Source organism: Xiphophorus maculatus, chromosome 9 (assembly GCF_002775205.1).
Source record: "Xiphophorus maculatus strain JP 163 A chromosome 9, X_maculatus-5.0-male, whole genome shotgun sequence".
NCBI classification, from domain to species: Eukaryota; Metazoa; Chordata; class Actinopteri; order Cyprinodontiformes; family Poeciliidae; genus Xiphophorus; species Xiphophorus maculatus.
The window spans coordinates 15,402,582-15,424,467 of NC_036451.1; the positions used below are offsets into that span (position 1 = coordinate 15,402,582).

The 21,886-nt window shown below is 37.8% G+C and overlaps 1 protein-coding gene across 3 annotated transcripts in view; it reads left to right on the forward strand.

The window, feature by feature from the left end:
* Positions 1–1,303: 1,303 nt before the first annotated feature.
* The window catches only part of osbpl9 (oxysterol binding protein like 9), a 34,247-nt gene continuing 13,664 nt past the window's right edge, over positions 1,304–21,886 (forward strand). For 2 of the 3 annotated variants that reach the window (XM_023339440.1, XM_014471530.2), the window contains exons 1-6: positions 1,304–1,421; positions 3,536–3,586; positions 7,237–7,315; positions 14,430–14,506; positions 19,676–19,771; positions 20,281–20,328. In XM_023339440.1, the coding sequence (XP_023195208.1) occupies positions 1,311–1,421; positions 3,536–3,586; positions 7,237–7,315; positions 14,430–14,506; positions 19,676–19,771; positions 20,281–20,328 (462 nt within the window). In that variant the 5' untranslated portion in view covers positions 1,304–1,310. Of the gene's footprint in view, positions 1,422–3,535; positions 3,587–7,236; positions 7,316–14,429; positions 14,507–16,728; positions 17,038–19,675; positions 19,772–20,280; positions 20,329–21,886 lie in introns of those variants that run through there. The other variant, XM_023339441.1, reaches the window with a different exon arrangement.

Below are 21,886 nucleotides of genomic sequence, written 5' to 3' on the forward strand. Positions count from 1 at the left end.
AGTGTCAGATTGTCTGCTTATTTAAAGTCACAATGGAAGATGGGAAAATCAGTGCTGGAGTTCAAACTGAGACTATCTTATTTTAGCCATAATTAGCCCAGACTAGCATCAACCAGAACCTAAATGAAAGACAAAAAACATATCTTTACATACAGCACTCTGCACCAGCACTGGTGCAATTAATTTTAAGTAAAAAGCCTTGAAATAAATTAATAAATTTGTGTTATTGCAGTAGAATCACCTCACGTTGATCAAACTAGAGAGGGTGTATCACAATTACAACACTTACAAGCACCCTAAAAATCACAATAAAAGTGAATCTTTTTCAAACTTACTATCATAAACATAAATTTTTCAAATCATTTCTAGAAATTGAACTCACCAGGTGAAAACTAACATTTTCAGCTGTAGAGATGCAATGTGGCTCTAGACGAATAAGCGGAAAAGCACATTAATCCCCACTGTACAATGGTGGAAAGTCAGTGGAAGAAAAATTCAAGTAAACACATAGTGGCTACTGCCTGTATAAAGTAAATGGATTTTCAGCAGGATATAGTATACACGGACAAATCAATACAGAAATGATTCATTGAACCAAAACCGCTTACTAACTTAAATCTTATGGAAAGCCTGCACTATGTGATTTATAGTTCTATGATTCCAGAAAACCTCCAAAATTCTGAAATGCAATATTATTTTAAATTAAGGCTAAAACCCATTTGCTTAAAGTCATATTAATAAAAAATAGAACTTCATTTTAGTCTGCATTGAAACTTTTCATTACTTCTCTTTAGCTTACCACTGCAATCTAATGTTCTGGTCTGTTTATCATGTTGTGTTTATATTATGTAAAGCACTTTGAATTGCCTCATTGCTAAAATGTGATATAGAAATAAACTTGGCTAGTAGAATCATTAAGGTAATAAGCAGGTATCTTAATGTGCAATTCCCCCACTGAATTAATGTTTGCAAATTTTCTAAATCTACTACACATGATTATGTTTTTGCAATAAAACGTGAATTTGTTTCAATGCTTTTTACTCATTTTTTGCCAAAGTCAATCTGAAAATGCAAAGTTTATCATCGCTGCTTCAAAGTATTTCAGAACATGCAAGTTAAAGTTAACGTTTGATTTGTAATTAAGAGCTATATAGCTCTACATACTTTTATTGAAATGTGGAAACAAGTGAGTTATCCCTGGGGATAATAAAGAAGTATCATCATCATCATAATCATCGTCACCCTCCTCTTCCTCAGCATCCTGGCCCTCACCATATGCGGCTCCTCCCCAATCGTAGCCTGTTGTAAAGATGGCGTCCATCATGGAGGGGCCGCTAAGCAAGTGGACTAACGTCATGAAAGGCTGGCAGTACCGGTGGTTTGTTTTGGACTACAATGCCGGGCTCCTGTCGTACTACACGGTATGTTCATTTCCACCGCTCGGTAACGGTTAGAGTGGCCGGCCGACGGTTAAACATGTCGCTGGCTGCTGAACAGAAGTGAGACAAGGCCTTATGTTTGTCAGGAGTTGGGAGTATCAGCTGGCTTGCAGAGGCGGGTCTATCTGATGACTGAAACGGTCGTTGGCTAATAGCAGTGAGCTTTGAGGAGCAACTGACGAGTAATGTCGAGCGTTTGGTTGTTACTTCCGCTAATGCAGCTGGTTAACAGGGCTAACAGCAGGAAGGCAGGCAGTAATAAAATCATTGCCAGAGTCATTTAGTAATAATAAGTCTGGTGAAGAGGTATCTGTTCTCAATAATTAGTTAAAAGTCCAACACTCACTGGTTTGGAAATATTCTGTTGTTATTTTAATAAAGACTTCTATGTTCAACGACTAAGACGGTGGGAGGAGAGGCTAGTTAGTTTCTGATCAGTTTCATTTCAGTGCGCTTATTGTTTAGATTTAAGTTTCATAATTTCAGATCACGTCAGAGTTGTTAACCGATTTAGTTATCAGATTTGTCCTCGCCGCTCAGAAAGTTCCTTATGTAGCCTTTTATCTTCTGTACACCGAGAACCACACTGGCTTCAAGAAGTACACTGAATACATAAAGATATAAACTACTGCATGGCAGAAATGAGGGCAAACCAATTTGACAAAAAAGAAAAGGCCAGGTTAAACTTTATATTTAGGAAAATAACACTACAGACTAGAAACTAAGGGTTATTAGTGGCTTGACGTCTAAAGAAAATATTACAGCCAAATGTGATGATCTGTTGCTTTAAAAAAGGAATAAATATTGGGTGTACATACAGATAAATATATTGTTTCCTTGGCTTTTACTTTATTTAATCTAATGTGGAGTTTATTGGTGATATTTTTATTGACAAGTTTATTTGTCTACATTTAAGATGCCATTTGGTATAGAGATCGTGAATTGGGTTACATTTTAATTTCATAGTAAATAGGACCACAAACATTTTTAGAGATCTTAAGGTGACCTAATTAAGTTCATTTAAAAGAAAACATGCAACAGTTATCTTTGATTCTACTAAAACAATGTAACATTCATGATTATAGTTGACAGTGTCATGTACAGCTAATTTATTTGGACCTGCATCAATTGCTTCCATGCATTTTTATGCTATTTTATAACATCATAATTTGGTCATGTCAGTTGTATTCAATTATTTTAATGAATGCTGAATAGTCATTCCCAACAATAGTCCTCTTTTCTTTCTTTTTTTTTTTGCTTGAGTAACTGCAAACAAAAATGTTGTAGTAGTGTCAAGAAAACTTTTGAGCATTTTTATTTATCATCCTTTCTTGAAATGTCTCAGGAATTGAGCAGGTTCTCTCAGGTGAACCACAGCTTTCATTGATGATGTTGTTTACAGTTGTGCACAGCTTTACCCAAAGGATTTTTGTTTACTGTTTGTACTTTGCTTTTTGACAATAATGTGAACAAATCAGGAGTTAGAGTAGCTACAGTATGCAGTAAAAATGTGAAGCGTCATATTTATATTCATTTACCTCACTTACTTGACTGCAAACTTCAAATTTCAGTGTAAATAATGTCTAGTCCTGTCTAGAGAAAATGTGACTTTTATTGCATTGGGAAGCACTTCCAGAGTGAACAATCATAATGAAAACATAACAAAGGTTATCTTAGTAATAATTAATGGTGGCCTTTTTATTTTCATGACACTTTATTGACACAAATACTTGCTTTAGAAGAATGAACTATCTATTTTGAGCAAATGATTCACTTTTGCAGATTATCAAATAGGTCTTGAAGTGTGTGCTAATTGTTTTGAGAAAAGCACTAGCTGTTTTGTAAAAGTTAATACTGATGTGATAAATGCACCAAAGCAAGTGAGAAAAACGAGTATACGATTTTAAACCATTGGAGTGGTATGAAGGAAAATGTTCTTGCCTTTTTGAAACAAGAGAGCCTTAGTATAGCTTACAAGCAGTCCATTTGAATGAACAAACCCAAGCAGTTAATCAGGTTTGAGCATCTGTTAATGGAATCTAAAATTGTGCAGTTTTTGTCCGATGCAGTAAGTTGTTTTTGTTCTTGTTTTCCAGTCTAAGGACAAAATGATGCGAGGATCCAGAAGAGGCTGTGTGCGACTCAGAGTAAGATCCTCAAAGTCTTTTTGCTTTTGGCTGATGGTTTTTCTGTCTCTGCATGTTAGACTGCACTTTCCACTATATAGATTTATTAATAAAAAAAACAAAAAAAAAACATGCTTTGTGCATCAGGAAAAAAAAACACAGTTCAGAGAGCTATTTCCTAAAAGCAGGATTCAGAAATCCAGGATAGGAGATAAAGCCAGGCTTGACAAAACATAAGTTCATCCTGACTCGTTTCAGAAAGGTCAAACCTGGCTCAGGGGGTGTGACTATGTCAAGCCTGGTCAGGTGAATATGTGTCCACAGATTTCTTCAGAGACCATGAAATCAATCCCAGCTTCATTGATTTTACAACAGATAAATTCCGTACACAAACCAAACGAGCAATATGTTTTGATGGAGGAATTGAAGTATATTATACTCCCAGAAGGAAACACTGACACTAGCAAATGATAGCGCACCAACTGAATGCATAATTTGCCTTAAACATATATTTTCTAAGCACAACTTTTAGCTAAAAATGTTACAGCCATACCATTCAATGAGGTACCTGACATTTGCTCAGGTCAAACTTAAAGTTATAAATAACCAGTGGAAGTCAATATTGTAATGTGAATTTGATAGCAGATTAATTAATGTCATTTTTTTTGTTACGCATCTTATATTTATACAGAACAAACATGACTGGACTAATGAGAGATTAAATATAACATTTTGCAATATTTGGGAAGTGTGTGGATAAAATGTTGTCGATTAGAAGGTGCCTGTACATATTTGCTTCCCATACTTACATTAGCAGTTTAAAAATAAATTTTTACGTGTCTGGACACATGAACATTTGTTCAGACACAAATGACACAAATCTTGACCACTCGATATTGGTCAAGATGCAGTCTGCATCACAGATGATCTGAAGCAATAGGATGTGTTAAGGTAACTTATTGCACATAATAATGGAACAGGTGAAGCCACAGGGTGTCGCTTTTAGTGTTTATTGCTAGTTTCACCTATGGTAAACTTCCTGTTTGTGTTTTGGTGCTTTTGTTTTGAAATGGCAACTTCCTGTATAACTGTTAACAAAGGCAGCTTAACGGCAACCAAAAGACAAAATAAGTTGCGTAACGGAGGGTTACAAGTGTATTTTATTAGCAACCCCTTGATAGAGGCACCAGGTATGTTTATGTTATAAATAAGTACTTATTTAAATATTATGTCACTTAAACTGTTGGTTTGTTATATGCCAAAACTAAAGTTATTTTAAGCTGTAAACGTTATTTTAAGTTAAGAGGGTTTATTGCCATTAAGGCTAAAAAGCTGTCAGTAAGGTGTACGCTACAAATTAAGTGACTTGACTTAATTACAACTCCTTTGCTTCTTTTTCACCCATTTTTCAAATACTCTCAACGCGAAATAGTCTATTAGGCCTTTCTGTCAAACTTTAGTGCTGACTGATTTTTTATTTATTTTTATTTTTAGTTAAAAAAAAAAGAAAAAGACTGCGAAATCAGATTGAATCGGCGTGACCGCTGACTGAACAGACAGGGATTAACTAACCCTGGCTGTTTGCTTGGTCAGACACATGGACACATGATAAATCGTTAGTGTAACTATGTGGTACTGCTTTGGTGAAACCGAATCCAAGTTTAATTGAGCCAGGATATCCGGAACATTCCGGCTTAATCCGCTCGCCTGGTTTTGTTAAACAGTCTCCATGGCACGCTGCAGTGTTTTCATGGTTCATCTTTATCCACTAGATGGCAGCAGATGCTTCACTACTTTCAATGTTTTTTCTTTACATAAGAGGATTTTTTTTTGTTTTGATATAACACGCTACCAAGTTTTAAGTCTTACAAGAATGACTACTAAATGAATAATGACTGTTTCTCACCGATCTTCACTTGTTTTAATCTCAAAGAGTATTGGCAAGGATTTAATAAAATAAAATGTTCGCCACTTTCATTGTGTTACTGTTTAGTGTTCTGCTTTAGTCTGGTCATCTCTGAGAATCATGTCAGTCATTTGGTGTCAAGGTGCCGTGTACAAAGATCAGTTTGTTAGTCAATATGTTGTGTGATCTAATTTTATCTATTTAAAATGCTTGTATACAGGAGTGTAGATCACATTCAGCAGAATGTCGGCCGCTGTAGTGTGTCAATCAGCCAGTCCACTGCAGTTTGTTGAGCTTTTTCAGCTGAACCTGTTTATACTGCATATTGTGTTGACACTACTTTGTAAATAAATATATCAAAGTTCAGCATCAACATTTAAAAGCTGATCATAAGCTGCTTTATCACTTTCAAATCTCGTCACTTCTCGTAAATGGGAGGAAGCATCTTCTGCAGTTTCTGGGAAATAGACAGTGTAATTTGTTTTCATTTTTTCCTGGGACAAAGTTTTAAGTTGGAGCTGTAGCAAAGGTTTGATACTCACCATTAACATTAGAGACAATATTTTTAATTACTCCACAGGAAGAAGAACTAATTTATTGCTTAGATACTTTTTAAGATTCTGGTTTTCTTGTAGGCTGCTAATCTCAGATCTAAATATGTAAGTTTTGTATTTGGAGGTGTAAAATATTGTTGTTTCTGGTCGTAACACTTCTCTTTGGAAAAGCTCCCTGAAGTAGCCTAATTTTGCTTTTAAATACTCTTGTTTAATTTCAGTTTTCAGTCTAACTACAAGAATCTTTAAACTGCACAGAATCTTAGGACTAACACGGATTGATTGACGCCTGTCATTAAAACAAGCTATTTTAACTGGGTGCTAGTTTTCCACACATTTTCTAGTTATTTAATAGTCACAGCATTCATTGTGATCTTTTTTTTTAGCAGATTAAACACACTTAAAGAGGACTTTCCTCTCCACACCGTCACCACACGCTCGCTCAGAATGAGACATTGCTCCAAAGTCAAACAGTTGGTGCAATCAAATAGGCTTCCTCGGATAACCTTTTGCCACTTGGTGTTATAAATTGAATTTAACTGTGTTGTTCTTATAGCTACAAAAGTATTGGAAAGTATTTATTTGAATTTGTAAATGTTTCTACACATACGAATGGGATGTGTCTTGCTATGTGAATTAAAGACATTTGTTACATACCCATTACATTTTAGATGTTTATTTTTGGTGGAACATTGTAGAAAAGTGAACATATTTTCTTTTAACTCAACCTAAATTTAAAAAATATTCTACAACCTTCTAGTTTAATTTCATCCACCGTGTCCAATGGTGCTCGATCCCTTATATTATTTCGCTTTGGGTCACACCCGCCCTCTTCCTATTGCAGAATTGAATGTCCCAGCCAGCCAGTGGGCCGGATCCCTGCGGTACTTTTTTTTTTCCTGCCACCGTCTGTACTCCTCCTCCCTACCTCTGCTTTCCTCCTCCTCCCTCATTTTCCCAAATCCCTTCTCTCTCTCTCTCTTTCTCTGTGCCAGGTTCCAAAAGGCTGCATTCATACGCAGAGAAATGAGAGAGAGGAAAACAGTTAAGAGTTAAAGATTTTTAGTAGGAAAGAGTGCGTTGCTGAGAAGGTTAATTGAGTAATAGGAGCTAATAGAAGGCTGCTGGGACATGTGGAGGGAGGGCATGAGTTTAGGAATGGAAAGTGGAGTATTACATGACTGCCTGTGTTCCTCTTCCTATGTGCCCAGGGAGCTGTGATCGGCATAGATGACGAGGACGACAGCACATTCACCATCACTGTGGACCAGAAGACTTTCCACTTTCAAGGTGAGGTGTCCTCGCCTTCTAGCTGCCTTCTCTGCCTTGCTCTCCAAGATCTTTCTGGCATCCATCTGTGCTTTTCATTTAGTCCCTCTCTCTCTTTCTCTCTCTCTTTTTCCTCTTTCCCTCCCCACCTTCTAAAGACTTGGATTGGATTGCTCTAAAGCCAGGAAACGCGTGAACGCACAGGCATCTATACTGAGTCGAAGCGGGTTGCGTTTTGTCTGAGCAATTTCCTCCTTTTCTAAATAGCCGTCTAGGTCAGACTGGCATATCTTTGTAGATGAACAGGATCTTTTGAGCAAGTAAATCCTTTTTCCTTGTCTCCGGCTCTGTCGACCGTGAAGGAAGACTGCTGCTCATGTGTCTCTACAGCTGAGCCTGTGGGAATAACGAGGGAATAGTGCTGAGCCTGGAGCTGAGCTCAGGTCTCTCCTGGCTGCTGCTGATGCTGCTGCTCACTGTTTTCTGCACCACCGCTGCTGCTGCTCACTTTTGAACAACCATTCACCCCAAAGGAAAGGAACCAGCCCCTGCTGTTCCGTCAATCTTTCCCTTCTTTTTTTTTTTTTTTGAGGCTGTCCAGTCCAGCACACTGCAGACACTCCGTTTTCTTTTCTTGTTTTTCAAACCCTAACGCTTTGTCAGGTCTTTAACTAAGTTCCTCTTAGTTTCCTTCATCACTGCCCTTCCATTTGTCCATCTGTATACATTTTGCCATCATCTTCACACCCAGCATCCTCTTTTCACTTCCCTTCCGAGGGTCCATGGGCCCCCGTCTCCCTCACCTCCTCCATGCCCTGTCCCATGTCTGTGTTCCGAAGCTGTATGCTGTGGTTCTACAAACGCAAGGGTAAGAAGGAAAGCGTGCACGTCTCATGGTCTGAATGCATGCCAGCGGCGGGGGACGAGGACATTGAGGAGAAGGAGGCGTTGTTTGTTTGTCTTCTGGGATGGGGAGTCGGGGTGGAGCACAGAGTTCTGTTGCTCTTGGGTGTTTTGGTCTGTGTCCCAGGCTGAAGGACGATTTAGAGCACAGCGAAGCAGGCTGTTTAAGTTGGTTGTGAAGGCAGACAGAAACAGACCAGGTTAATTTAGGACAGGATAACTTGGATTACTGACGCCTGTTAGCTGTGCTAAACAATGTTCTTGCAAATTGCATGCATATTATGAGACTTCAGGATTCATCTTAAGGTGGAAGTAGCACAAATATTGTCATTCTAGAAGTTTTTGCTTTTGTGCTGTAGTCATTCTGAGATGCGGTTCTGTGTAATTTAAGTGAATGTTGTGAGTTTTGAAAATTTGCCTCATCATTCTCAATATGGTCTTGTTTTAGTTTGGTGCTCAGATCACAATGAAAGTACAGCAGTTGTTTTATACCGAGGCACTTCTTCAGTAATGCATCAAGCGGTCCTCAACCGCCTGATGCTGATTTCTGGTTTTTTTTGGGGGTTTTTATTGATGTCTTCCTTGCAGACTGTAGTTTTAGTCTATTTGTTCAAATGAATTGAAAGTTGTATCAGACTGTTAAAGTAAAAGTAACTAAGAACAAAACTGCTGCAAGATAGAGGAGTTTTAGCAGCAGCAGGAACAATAACTGAATAAAATAGTTGTTTTATTTTATTCTTTTAAGCTTATAAGCTTGATTGACCATTGGTAATACAGAGTTTGAAATGATGGCAGCCTGTTGGGGATTCATTATCCAAAATTCTGATGCGCTAATGGCGTTACTCGCTAAAAAATAGTATTTGGAAACCCTTTAAAAACATAATCATCTGTTCATGACTTGGTTTCACTAAAATAGATCTTACATCTCGGTATGTTCTTAAGTCTTGTGGATAAACTTGGTGTAACTTCATTTTAGCAAATGATAAGAAACATTTACAAAACAATTCTGTTCTCAGGGCATTTTGTTAAAAGCTGGAAAACCTAGTTTTGAATCAACGTTTAACTTAAACCCCCAATTAAAAAAAGTTTTAAGCAGCAGCTTTTTAAAAGCAAAACAAATGTGACAACTGGACCGAGTTAACTCTGTATTAGCAGATGTTTCAATTTTTAAAAAACCCTGAAGTTTAGGTTCTCTGATTACAGCATTCTTACCAAGGACTGCAACATATCCTATCCAATCTGTGTAAACATTTTAATTCAAACTTTAAATCTTAAAAACAAAACCACAACAGCCTGAAAAATAAAGGACATGCATTTCCCTCTTGGATGTTTTCTAAGCTGTTTTCTGAGACAAAGTAATTTTGAATCCAACAGAAACTGAAGGGAGTACAAGATTTTTTAAGTTCATGGATCAAAGCATATGACCCTGAACTATCTGATTTTTTTTTTCCTTTCTATGCGTAAGACATGCTGGTTGTTAATGTGTTCATAGACAAAAAATGTTGACATTTCCAGCATTTGGACGCATTTAATAAAATAAAAATTCAGATATTCAGTATTTGACCTGCTGCCCAACAGTCAGAGCTGATAAAGGGAAAATTTACAGATTTCTGTCACTGACTGATAAGTTGGTGCAATATTACCACTATCAGAGTCTAAGCACTCAAGCGATCTCATTTCATGACTGTATCAACTTTGTAAACAGTATATCCTATGACATTCTGTTCATCATTTTGTCTGAAAAACAACCTAATGCCACCGTTGTAAATATCAGGCCTACTGATGATCATCTGGCCCATGTCCACTGGAAGATGAGCATGGAAAGTAGCTCTTAATGAATGTGGAACATGAGATTCTAGCTTGTACTGTATGGAGCAGTGCACAGGATGTTGAGCAGGAGCAGATTGTTGACGTAAAGGAGTCTCAGTCATCTCATGTTATGCAGTCAGTCTCTTAGGATGGAAGCGCACTCTGGGTGTGTGTATATATATATATATATATATATATATATATATATATATATATATATTCTTCTATGCTATTATGTTTGGGCCGGTGCGTGGGCAAGGTGTTTTTAGATATTGACTGTGTGAGGAGGAGGACAGCAGCACTGCAGAGAGAACGAGGAAGATGGTTTAGAAAGAATCCAGACCTATAACAGAATTTCTTTTTCACATGCTGTTGTTCAACTCATTCTAACTGTAGCTTTTAAGTGTTAAGATTTATTTTTATCACATATGTATAATGTAAGCTGTAGTCTTTCACAAGGTAAAATATCTTTTAGAACCTGCAGGCCACTGTGCTGGCCAGTTCTTTCGCTATTTGGAGGATCATCCATAATTCATCAGGGCCGCTCCCCCAGTAGTGCATCATAGATGCCTGAAAGGCCTCTTCCCTCTTTGCACTTTGCTCACTTCGTCTTTTCTGTTGTACCTTACCATCGCTTGTCACTTCCTGTCATCATGTCCAGAGCATCAGACCAAGTTTAGACCTCCGTCATGTCTTTCACTTGTATTTGATTCACTCTTTTCAGTTTTCTAGTACTCTATCCAGTATGCAGATAGTTCTTATTTTAACCAGATAAAAAGCTCAGAGATCTACGATCTCTTTTTCAAGAGGGACGTTGCGAGAGAAAACCACTGTTTACAGTGTCAGCATTTCATTCATCCAGCGACGTACTACTTGGTTTAAAAGCATAAAATGATAAAAATAAGACAAAGCAGTTGACAAAACTCTTCAGTCTTTCAGTACTTCTTTTAGTTCACCAAGCGATTTTATGTTTCTGTCAGATGTACTCACATTTTGAACTCTCACATTTTGTCAGATTAAAACTGTAAACAACATATTTAATGTATGTTATAAACCAATGCATAATTATGAAATAAGAAAAAGATGAATGGTTTTTCAAACCTCTTACCTATAAAATCCTCAAATGTGTGGTTGAATTTGTATTCAGCCACTCTACATCAACACTGAGTCACTTTTCACTTCAACTGCATCAGAAAGTCCTATTGGATTTGTTTCTCCCAGTTTTGCACATCTACAAATGGAAATTTTTCCCTAGATCTTTTTTTTTTTTTACTTGTTTATTTTACAAAAAAAGCTCAAACTCTGTCAGATCAGATGGACTGAGTTGTGAACAGCAAATGAAGTTTTGCTACAGATTATCAATTGGTTTTAGGTTATCTTGACTGAGAACAACAACTGGATATGCTGTCTTCTATGAGATCCCAGTGAAATAGATTAAGGTTTGTAATTGTAACGTGAAAGGTTCAAGGAATGTGAATAATTTGCACATTTCAGTTTGAAATGTGTCCAAACTCCAGTAGAAAGAGAGGGTTTGAAACTGGGTCACATTTTGTCCGGACCTGGAAGAACGAAAAAGAAACGTGTCGCACGACTCGCAGAACTCCTTTTGATTAAGGAGCTTCATGGAAAACAGTGCAACATTTAAAAAGAAAACAAATATAATGAGAACCTCAGCCATTCACATTTAGTTAAAGGCTTTTTTTCCCAATAAGTCAGTCATTACTGATGCTGTTAACTGATGTGTTGGTTTGGATGAGTTTGTAAGAGCAGGAGCTTGTCTTGGATGACATTGCCCTTTGCAGAATTTATACCTTGGAACTTATAATTACTTCCATATCAGAGAAACGTTTTAGCATTCACAGATATTAATTAAACACCATCTGAATATAAACCCCATATCGACAACAGCAGGAGTTCCTCCTCTGTATACCACAGGTATACCAAAATAGACAAATGTACCACAATAGAGCTGTGGTATACTTGGTTTTGCCTAAGAACAAAAATTGCTTAAAACTCTTAATTTAATTAATTTATCCCAATATTTAGCCAAAGACCGCTATAAGCACATCAGTGATTTAAAATCTTATGCTGTCGAAGTAGAACTTTAAACGATTTTAAACTAACATGGCTAAATTTTAACTTTGGAAAAAAATCAACCATGTTGATGTTTAGCATCGTCTTCTTCGCGACGCATCATATGTTCCTGCTGAAGAAAAACATGCAGCTTCCCTCCTAGCGGGAGTCTTTTGTTAAGGTAAATATCTATTTTGGAAACTTGTTACAAGTTTGCAGCACAGAGACATGTCACCAATAAACATCAGTGCAACTGCTACTGTAAGACATGCATTATCCTTGTATTAAACTGTGAATATGTAAAGTACCAGTAGTTTTTTGTATGATGTGTCAAACCACCATGAGGTTTATCTGTTTGATGTAAACAGTCTTTTCTTCAAGTGTTGAATTTGTAAATTTGGTGTAATGCCCTATCCGTTGCCTAGATCATGCCAGTGTGTATGGCTAGTTAAGGTGAGATGAGTTGCATTCTGTGACAAGTGACATTAAACTCTTACCCTTTTAAGATGTGTTTTTGTGTCTGTGCAGTATCTGTTCCTCATTCTGCTTAGTGAAGTGGGATCTACTCTTAAGGGCATATTGAAGCTAAGCTCTGAGAATGAGAGCTTGATTTACTGCAGCATTCAGGTTTTATAGAGTATTCTTAGTTTCTGCTGCAGTTTTGCAGTATTTTATGTTGTGTTTTAATTCATCTTGTATAATTTAGACAAGATTTTACTGTTTTACTGTCATTTTTAGGCAACTGTGACTGAAAACACAGTAGCTTCTCATGTTTTGTACAGTTCTTCTTCTTTGTGTTCTTCTGAAAGCCTCACTGTACTTGTCTTTATCAGAGGGGCATCAGAGCCCAGAGTAATTGGGTTTACTCTGCACACAGTCCTCTGTTATGGCACTACTGCAGCTGGGCCTTAAGACTGCCTTACATACTTGCAGATTTAAAGCTTCACCTTAAAGCGCTGGTGTCTTGCCAAGGCAAAAATACTAAACTTGGTGACTTTAGATTTTTTTTTTCTGCTCATATAATACCTGAATGTTATTGCAAAGGACAAGAATGAAAACACACATCATTTAATTTCTTTTTTATCTTTGTGTGACCTACATCTGTTGACTAACGTTCACCAGGCTATTGGATAGTTGGGTCACAGTTATAAATCTTTGGCTAAATCAGGTAAATGTTTAAATGACCCGTGATCTATTTGAATAAGTAACTCTTCAGGTACCTGGGGGTGCTTCTCGTGTTGCTGTCGTTTCTGACGACAGCAAACATGTAGGTGGTTGCAGTTAGCTACTTAGAGCATCAGTGCAAACACCTACCTCTGAAAGTAATTTGTAGAATGGATGTAAAACACAAACTAGATCATTTCCTGGAGCATGGGTCTTTGTTTTTCTTGAATGGCAGTGCCACTGTCTCGTCTTTGCCATGAATAGCAGCTAAACAACGTTAGCTTCCCTAATCTGCTTCTTTGGTGAGTCTGTTTGGCAAAGGGGGAAAGTGAGAGGCCACTGAGGCAGTGTCTAAGTGGATTGGAGTGAGCCTCAGCTGCCTTTTAATGTCTTTAAAAGCTTTTCAGCAATAGCATGGCTCAGCCTCCATGCTTGCACAGTCATTCATCTGTTGTAGTCTTGCTTTCATTTGAGTGAAAAGTGACCTGTACGCAGTTATCCAGCCAGTGTTGGGGGCAGATTACAGCTTTTGAGTTGAGGTTTTATTATATTGGACAACCTCCTGCTTGTGGAAAAGCCTGATAAAAGCTGCCTTGGAAGTTTTACAAATATATGAAAGAAACATGTAAGATATGTCTTGTTTAATAAAAAGTCCAGAGAACATTGACATGCATGAAAAATGGACAAAACGGACACCACAAAGTAGCCAGGAAGGGTGTGCAGTGAGCCCTGCATGTACCACAGCTTCCACAATGTCACCCGTAGCCTGTTTGGTTTCTGCTCAGAAGCTGCAGCCTATCCATGCAAACAAAAGATATATGTTAGAAATCAACACGGAGATTAGGTTGACTTTAGGCCTTTCCGTGGAATTTATTGCCATTTACATGCGTCACCAGAATAACATTTTGCTATATCAAAAAGTTACTTTTACTACTTTATTTCGGTTCAGAAAGTGACGCCCATGTTTTATTTTGGGATTGGACGTTCTTCTGCAGTAAGAGCTAGAAAAATGCAAAGCAGATCTTGTAAATGTCAGCTATAGTTTCTTTTCATTTCAGTGTTCCCCAGTGCTCATATCATCTCAGTGTTGTGTCATTCCTGTTTGACTCAAACACAGCTTCTGATCTGACCATCTTTATGGAAAATATGGCTCACAGGGTGTGTTTCTGTACACTTTTCCCCTCAGCTCGAGATGCAGACGAACGTGAGAAGTGGATCCACGCCTTAGAGGGAACCATCCTACGTCACACCCTCCAGCTCCGGGTATGTAGCAAACTACCTTGTTTGTATGCATATGGCTGTGTGCTGACAAGCAAAATCAACACTGGTGTGGGGATCCTTGATGTTCACTTGCCTGTCAGCACTAGTGTGTGCAGTTTGAAGGAAATGAAGCTGGAGGATGAACGTAAATGTGAGTTCTAGATATCAGTCTGTTCTTTTTTTTATATTTACTTTGGGCTTACATTATGGTTGTAATGTCATAAACATTTACTACCACAAAATGTGTTTAAAATGCATATCAAGGGAAAAAGGTTCTCTTGGCAAGACCTTGTTATCTTGCATCACTCGTGGTGAATTTGACAAGATGTCTAATGATCATTCATGCAATGTCCAAAATCAATGAAAAAATCAGTTTTTAATTCCTTAATTCAATATTTTTGCAATGCCTAACAGCTTCTATTAATTTTGCCTCGTTAAGGATGAACCTGTAGATACATTGTTGGAGCGCAGACATTGCAGATTGTGCAAAACACAATCTTTTGCACAATCTGCAAAGATCAAAGTGTCGGTATGAGTTGCTAAAGCTGCTTATAGAAAATCTTTTATAAAACTTTTTTCCTTAGTCATTCTGGAAAAGTAGACAATATAGCTGCACAGATGTTGTCTTGAGAGTCTTTGAGATTTAATTGTGCTTTGGCAAAAAGAAAATATTTCACAACAGCAGATCTTAATCCTTATAATGCTTGAAAGCAGTTGCAACTGAAGCCAAAAACCTAATGGAAAGAACTCGTCCTATAAACTGACACCAGAAGCAGCTTTTTTTTTTGTAAAGTTAACTATTAAATATGCTTTCAAAATGATGGGAGAGAGGCAGCACGATGTTAAATTTTGGTGCCAAACCACTTGCAAACGCAATGAAATAGTATAAATTAATATGAAAATAAGAGGAAATGTTATCTATCAACATTTCACTGCCTTAACAGACAGAAAAAAGTAAATCTGCAACCTTTTTCATAGATAAAATTGTTTTGAACTAATGTATGTTTTCTTATCTGTCCCAAAATAGCAGATTCAAACATGAAAATTGTCATAGCAAATAGATTTTATGAAAGAAGGATTAAAAAAGAATATTCCAGGTCAAAATCACAAATAAAGTATCGCCAAATTTACTGTGTAATTCATAAAAACTTTTAAAGTAACGCGCTCTCTCCTCATGGTCTTACGCTGCAAAGTAACCAAAGTTATTCCATGGCAAAATGCAACATAATGCAAGTAATACTATAAATGACTGAAAAGTAGAATAATGTCACACCTCTAATTTTGCACATCTTTACTGGGGCTATGGGAGGAGGGATGGTTGGGATTGTAAGGATGTTTATTTTCTACCTGTTGTCATTGGACCAATCAGAGCTGCACAGTCCCACTGTGTGCTTTTTATTTCCAAAGAAATGCTTGAATGAAGTATATTGCTGGCTCTAATATCTCATCTCGTGATGTGCATCCAAATTTTCACTGCTCTTTGTTGTATAATATGATCTAGTTAAATTTAGTATGGGTAAGCTCAACCTTGAACTAGTTGCTGTGAGGTTTTGAGTTTTTTTCTGTTTTTTGTAGCTTAACAGAAAGCCAAGAGGTTTTGAAAAGTTTGTTATATAGCGGCATCATGAAGGATGGTGTTAAGGCAGAACATGTTAAGCACTACATCATCTTTCTTTGTTAGTTTATTTTAGAGTCCGGTTTATATCTGACCCTATGCCTGCCTTGTTTTGTCTTCACTTGTGTGTTTTGTTTTGTTATTGGCTAGGCTGGTGTTATATTCTGCATCTTTACTTTTTCAAGCTACCTCTCAGCTGTTCTCATTTAATTTAATCCATCCAGGAGTCTTCCCTCCATCCTCTGACTATATTCAGTTCTTCCAGCTCAATTTCTCTTCTTTTTTTATGCTTACAATCAACCTTGTCATTTGCCCTTTCCCTTACCTCCTCTGTCTGCTACTCTCCCTTCACAGCAAATCTCTCCGATGTGCTACGTATGTCTGCTCGTTTACCGTACATGCACATACACAAACACACACGTATGTGCGTTTACGCGAGTTGCTGTCGTATGATCATGTGGCCGGCGCTAACCAATCCCTGATCTGGTTGCTTGATCAACGGCACATCTGCCTCTGCTGCAGCAGCCAATTAGAGTTTCTCTTAGTGCTTGTGTGCTGTGTGGTTTTCCTTCTGCCTGTGAGAGAGGAAGTGTGCCCTTCCTGGCAGGGGAGGGTCTTGGATTAACTCAGCTCTGTCTGCCTCATACCAAATAGTCAGCTGATACCTGCTGCTGAAGAGTATTTCGTATCCAGACTGGCTGCACTCTCTCGAAGAGAAGGAAGGTCTTTGTTTCTGGGTCTGAGAGGAGGAGGGAGACATAATGCTAACTTCACTAGAGGTCCCGGTTTGTCGCTGTGGGGGGAAAAAAAGCTCATAACGGAGGAGGAAAAGGTGGAGGGGGAAAAAGGCTCGTCAGGCTAAATGGCCTAAGAGATGCACAAGCTTTGATGCAGCATGTTCATTGGAGCGAGGCGCCCTGTAAGTAAAACACACACAAACAAAAACAACACACAACTCGATCATCTGCCGCGCGCCGCTAGGACAGCAGTGTTTTAAAGTGGGTCACACAGTGTGGAAAGATAAATACATAGTGAGGAGAGGTGGGGGGGGGATTGAGCTGTGGAGGCAGGGTTGTTTTCTAAAGCCAGATTGGGTGGATGATTATAAGTGTGTGTCCTTGCTTTGAAAGTTTCCCTCTGTGGGACAGAAATGAGGAGCCTGGCTGGTGGGAATGAGTGGGAGTGGAGGTGCAGACGTCTGGGAATATTTCTGGAACAGTGAAGGAGTGACGTGGCCTTTCAGTGGCTGTTTATAAACCAACCACCTGCAGCTGACTTTCTGTTCTTGAACTTATCAGCTCTGTCTGTAAAATACAACTTCCCTCCCCCCGCCTGCTATCGTGCATGTTGACAAAACAAAAGGTTTAGTTTGCCGCATAATAATAGTGGTCTATGTTTATCACGGTGTTTAACCTCAAAAGTTTCAACTTCCTGACCTATATAGGTTTGATTTTATGTTTACATCCGAGGTCAGCACCCTTTCCAGTCTAAAGAGACATTTTAACTTTCTAAAGAAAATGTTCTGAACTCCAAAATCTTTGGAAACCATCAAGTGCCTACTAAATAAAAAAATAAATGGGTTTGTACTTCTGTTAGAGAATCTCAAATTCATTTCTTCTTTTAGGTTCTGAAAATAAGAAAAAGTATTCTTTAGACAAAAACAGAAGGAATACATTTTTGAAATAGAAAGTTGTATAGTTCTGGAAAATTAAAAGGAGAAAATTATGTAGTTGCTTAATGTTCAAATGAATGACTTCGCAATAAAATAAACTATATCAAACTATATTTTTGTTACTCTATAAAGATACAGCATCAACACACACAAAAAAATTATAAAACTGGGTATGCTCTGTTGTTCTATACATTTCAAGGTACAACATTTAGAGCCAGTACTGATTTCTGTTGAAAGCATTACTTTACATTGGAGGGTTTTTTTCTTCTTCCACAGAAATAAGTGTGCTGAAATTAATGTTCTAAGTTTGTTGTGTGACATGATTCATGTCATGTTGACAAACTGAAGTTGGTTTCAAATTCAGTCATCATGCTTTACTGGAAGGATTCTCCTGAATCAAGTCACACAGGATGAGTTTATTTCGAGGCTTTTCTCACATCTTTGCCAGGGGTGCCAACAGAATTGTCCATGTAGTATCTGTATTAGTTTAAGTTGTGTTCATTGCTTTATTTAGATATTATACCAACACACTTAGAATCACCATTTTGTAATTCATTCTAGGTCACTTTAGTTCACTGCCTGCGCTTGTTTGATAACCTGAGATTATTTTTGCACGGTTGTGTATTGATCCCTGCCTTGTTGGTTTCAAATTCAGTCATCATGCATTACTGGAAGGATTTTTGACTCGTTGTCATTCTTTAATGTAATATTTAGATTTTTTTCTCAGGTCCTCCAGCAGGCGGTTTGTTTTCTTATTTTGTAAGCAAACTGAACTAGCAAAACATGCACCTTTGATCCTTTCAGGAAGATTGTCATGAAAAGTGCATGCTTCAGGGCTGCAGAACGGACTTTGCTCTCTGTAAAGCTAACAAGTTTAAACCTAAGCAGTTATCAGGCCTGGACAGATGTTAATGTTTTGCTCCGGTTTAATGGCTTTTCTTCATGTTCCCATGAAATCCCAGACTGTAGGAAGAGGAGATAGTAGGAGTATGCGACGCAGCAAACCCAAGGCGATGACGGCTGCTCTCTCAATGGTTTGATAAGAGCTTGACTTCCTAAGAAGATTTAAGATCCAGTTGATTCCCATTTACTCGGAGACTGGTCTGCTCTGGAATAGTCTGCTCTTTCTTTTTCATGCCAAACAGACTGCTGTTGCAGTAAATTGCTCTGACACAGGCCTTAGTCATCACCGGGGTTGCCTGATGTACAGGGGTTATTGTTATCACTGCTACTAAATCCGGGTGTTCAGCCTCTGTAGCTTTATGCCAAGTGGATCTTCTTCCTTGTACTTTTATTTGTCAGACTTTTTCATGTCCCCAGTGCTTGGGTGAGCTTGGACGGATAGAAACTCATGTGTGGTCCTCTGTTTTGCCTGTAGTTCAGTAATTGCCTTTTAATGGATCTTATGTAATGAAATGTTCTCTGTGTGCGTGCATACGTGAAGGCTAGAGGCTATTAAGGGAAACTAATTAACAAACAATAAATTTGAGTGCACCTCAGCCCATTTGTGCTCTGCGGCTCGGCTCTGTGTCTGTCTTGGTTTTTAGTTTTGTTGAAGCCTGACAAATGTGGGCTGTCACATATGTTGGTTATTCACGCAGGCTCGCCTTTTGACAATATTCCTGGTATTGTATTTCAGGTAGTACAGTACATTGCTGGAAGATTCCCCTGAACTGTTGATGTTTCCACCGTTTTTTGCTCCCGTTTACAAAACCCGTCTGGTCATGAGATGGTGGAGTCAAGCCATTATTTCATGAAAGGACAGCTCTTGGTTATTGATCCAGGCTGCACATTTTGCTTTGAATATGCAAAACTAGCAGGGCTTTGCCACAAGTCTCATAGAGTTTGCATTAATTGTTGGCTTTGTTTGTTTTCCTGTCTGCAGGAGGCTGAGACAGGAATCGTTCCAAGTGTGCAAGACTTCGACAAGAAACTAGCTGAAGCTGACGCCTACCTACAGATCCTAATCGACCAGTTGAAGGTAGGATGGAGCGTCCGAGCTGGAAGGTTTTATTTTTGGCAGAGATGTGACAATCTATCTTGAACTTTGTATATCAGACTGAGAAATCAATATGTCCCATTTTATAGATTTTTGATCCAGTTAGAATATCTTTGACCATCTAAAGTATCCTGAATGATCACATTGTTCCATAAGTAAAGCAAAGCTTTATTCTGTAATTTGTTCATACCCTTTATGAACTCTTTCTCATTTTTAAAGCAGAGATTTTATAAAACAGAGTTGTGGTGACACAAGGCAGAAAATAGTGCAGCTGTACAATCTCTCCTCCGCTTGTTCAGTGTTTTTATTAAGACCCTTTGTCTTTATAAAAACACTTCACGGCTCCTTTGTGTCAGTGACCACATTATCTAAAGTCATCTGCAGGCTGCAGATACTCTGTGATCCTTCTGAATACTCTGTTGACTGGAAACATCTCTGCTCATATCTCATCTGTCCCCTTTTCCACCTTTTCATCTCTTGTTCTCAAACAGCTGTTTGATGAGAAGATCAAGGACTGCAAAGAGGATGAATCGCGCAGAGTGAGTACCAGCAGTGCTCTGTCTCAGACCTCTGCTCCTGTGTTTTCTCTTTCAATAGACCCCTGATGAATTACTTAATGCAATTTAGAGGCTGTTACACCTGTGCAGATGAGCTCTGGTCTCCTCTGTTGCAGGTTGTTTGGTAGCTTTGATAAAAAATTAATAAAATGTTATATTATGACCCATTTGCACTGACAATTTGATTGTAGAATAACTTTCAACAACCAGATATTATTTGGTGAAAGATTATCTGGAAGGCCTCTGATCACTGCGTTTAAATTGCAAGCATGTAGATAAATATTCAATTAGCTTATTCATGTCAAATACAGTTGACATATCGTCTGACCTGCCACGTTTCTCTACATCATTTGATGCAGAAAAAGTTAGTCTTTGACATATTGAATAATGTATTTTGAAGCTCTGTAATAGTTTTTTAAAATTTGTTGCTGTATCTCTAGAGATAAGCAAACAGCTTAAGAGCTTTTATTTCTTTCTGATTTTTGTTTCCTCAGAAAAACCTGGTAAACATGTACAAAAAACCTTACATGTTTTATATTCTCTTGCAGTGGAAAAATCTCATTCTAAAAATGTCAACAGTGAGCGTCACAATGTTTTTAGTTGATGTTTGTTACCTCTGTTACATCATCTTCACTATGTGTGGTGTTGAGATAAAACTAGTTTCTCATCCAGCCTCGTCTGTGATTAATTCTTATAAATTTCAAATTATTTCAGTAGCCATAGGCAAAATTAAGGGAAAAGATTTTCTCTTGTAACCGTTCCCATACATTCAAACATCAGTACACATCCGTGTCACTAGAATGATTTTCCTGTTTTAGGGCTGCTCTGATTCATATTCATACATTTGGGAAACAAGAAGTTATGCATTATAAATTAAGTTTCTTTGCACTTTTTTTTCACTAAATAAATATGCTCAAACATATTTTATTGTGAGAGTTATGCTACTTCTGTAAAATATCGCGATACATCTTTACCAGGGATGACTTCTAGCCACAATAAAGTTTTGAAAAATGCAGAATTACGTCCAATCTTTATCACTTCAAGTTCGTTCAAAAAGGGAAGGAACATATTTCTTTTACTTTAAATAAAAAGAAGAGCTGCAAGTATATCAGATGACAATACCACAAATATAAATAAACAGCAAATGAGAAGTGTTAGTCACAGTTTTTTGTATTTCACAAATTAATAAACTATTATGATTGTGGCAGTCAGTGACTGTTGTCAAGACAGTTTTTGCCATATCTGTTTGTTTAAATTTTCACTTGTATGATCTAAAATGTTAAAGTTTCGCTTTCTGACCTAAACTACATAGAAATCTCAGGGCAAATGGCTGCCATTTTGTTTGAGTTGATCCTGCATGGAGGTACATGCTTTTTCCTAAAATGTTATGAGTTCTGGGAAATGGTATTTAAAGTTGGAAGCTTTTCTAAGGAACCTCTCTTGTTGGAACCTTTATAATAATATTCTGTTTTTGGTTTTGATGGGGGTTCCAGATGTTTACCACTATTTTCCACCTGAAAGCTGTGAATAAGTGACATCA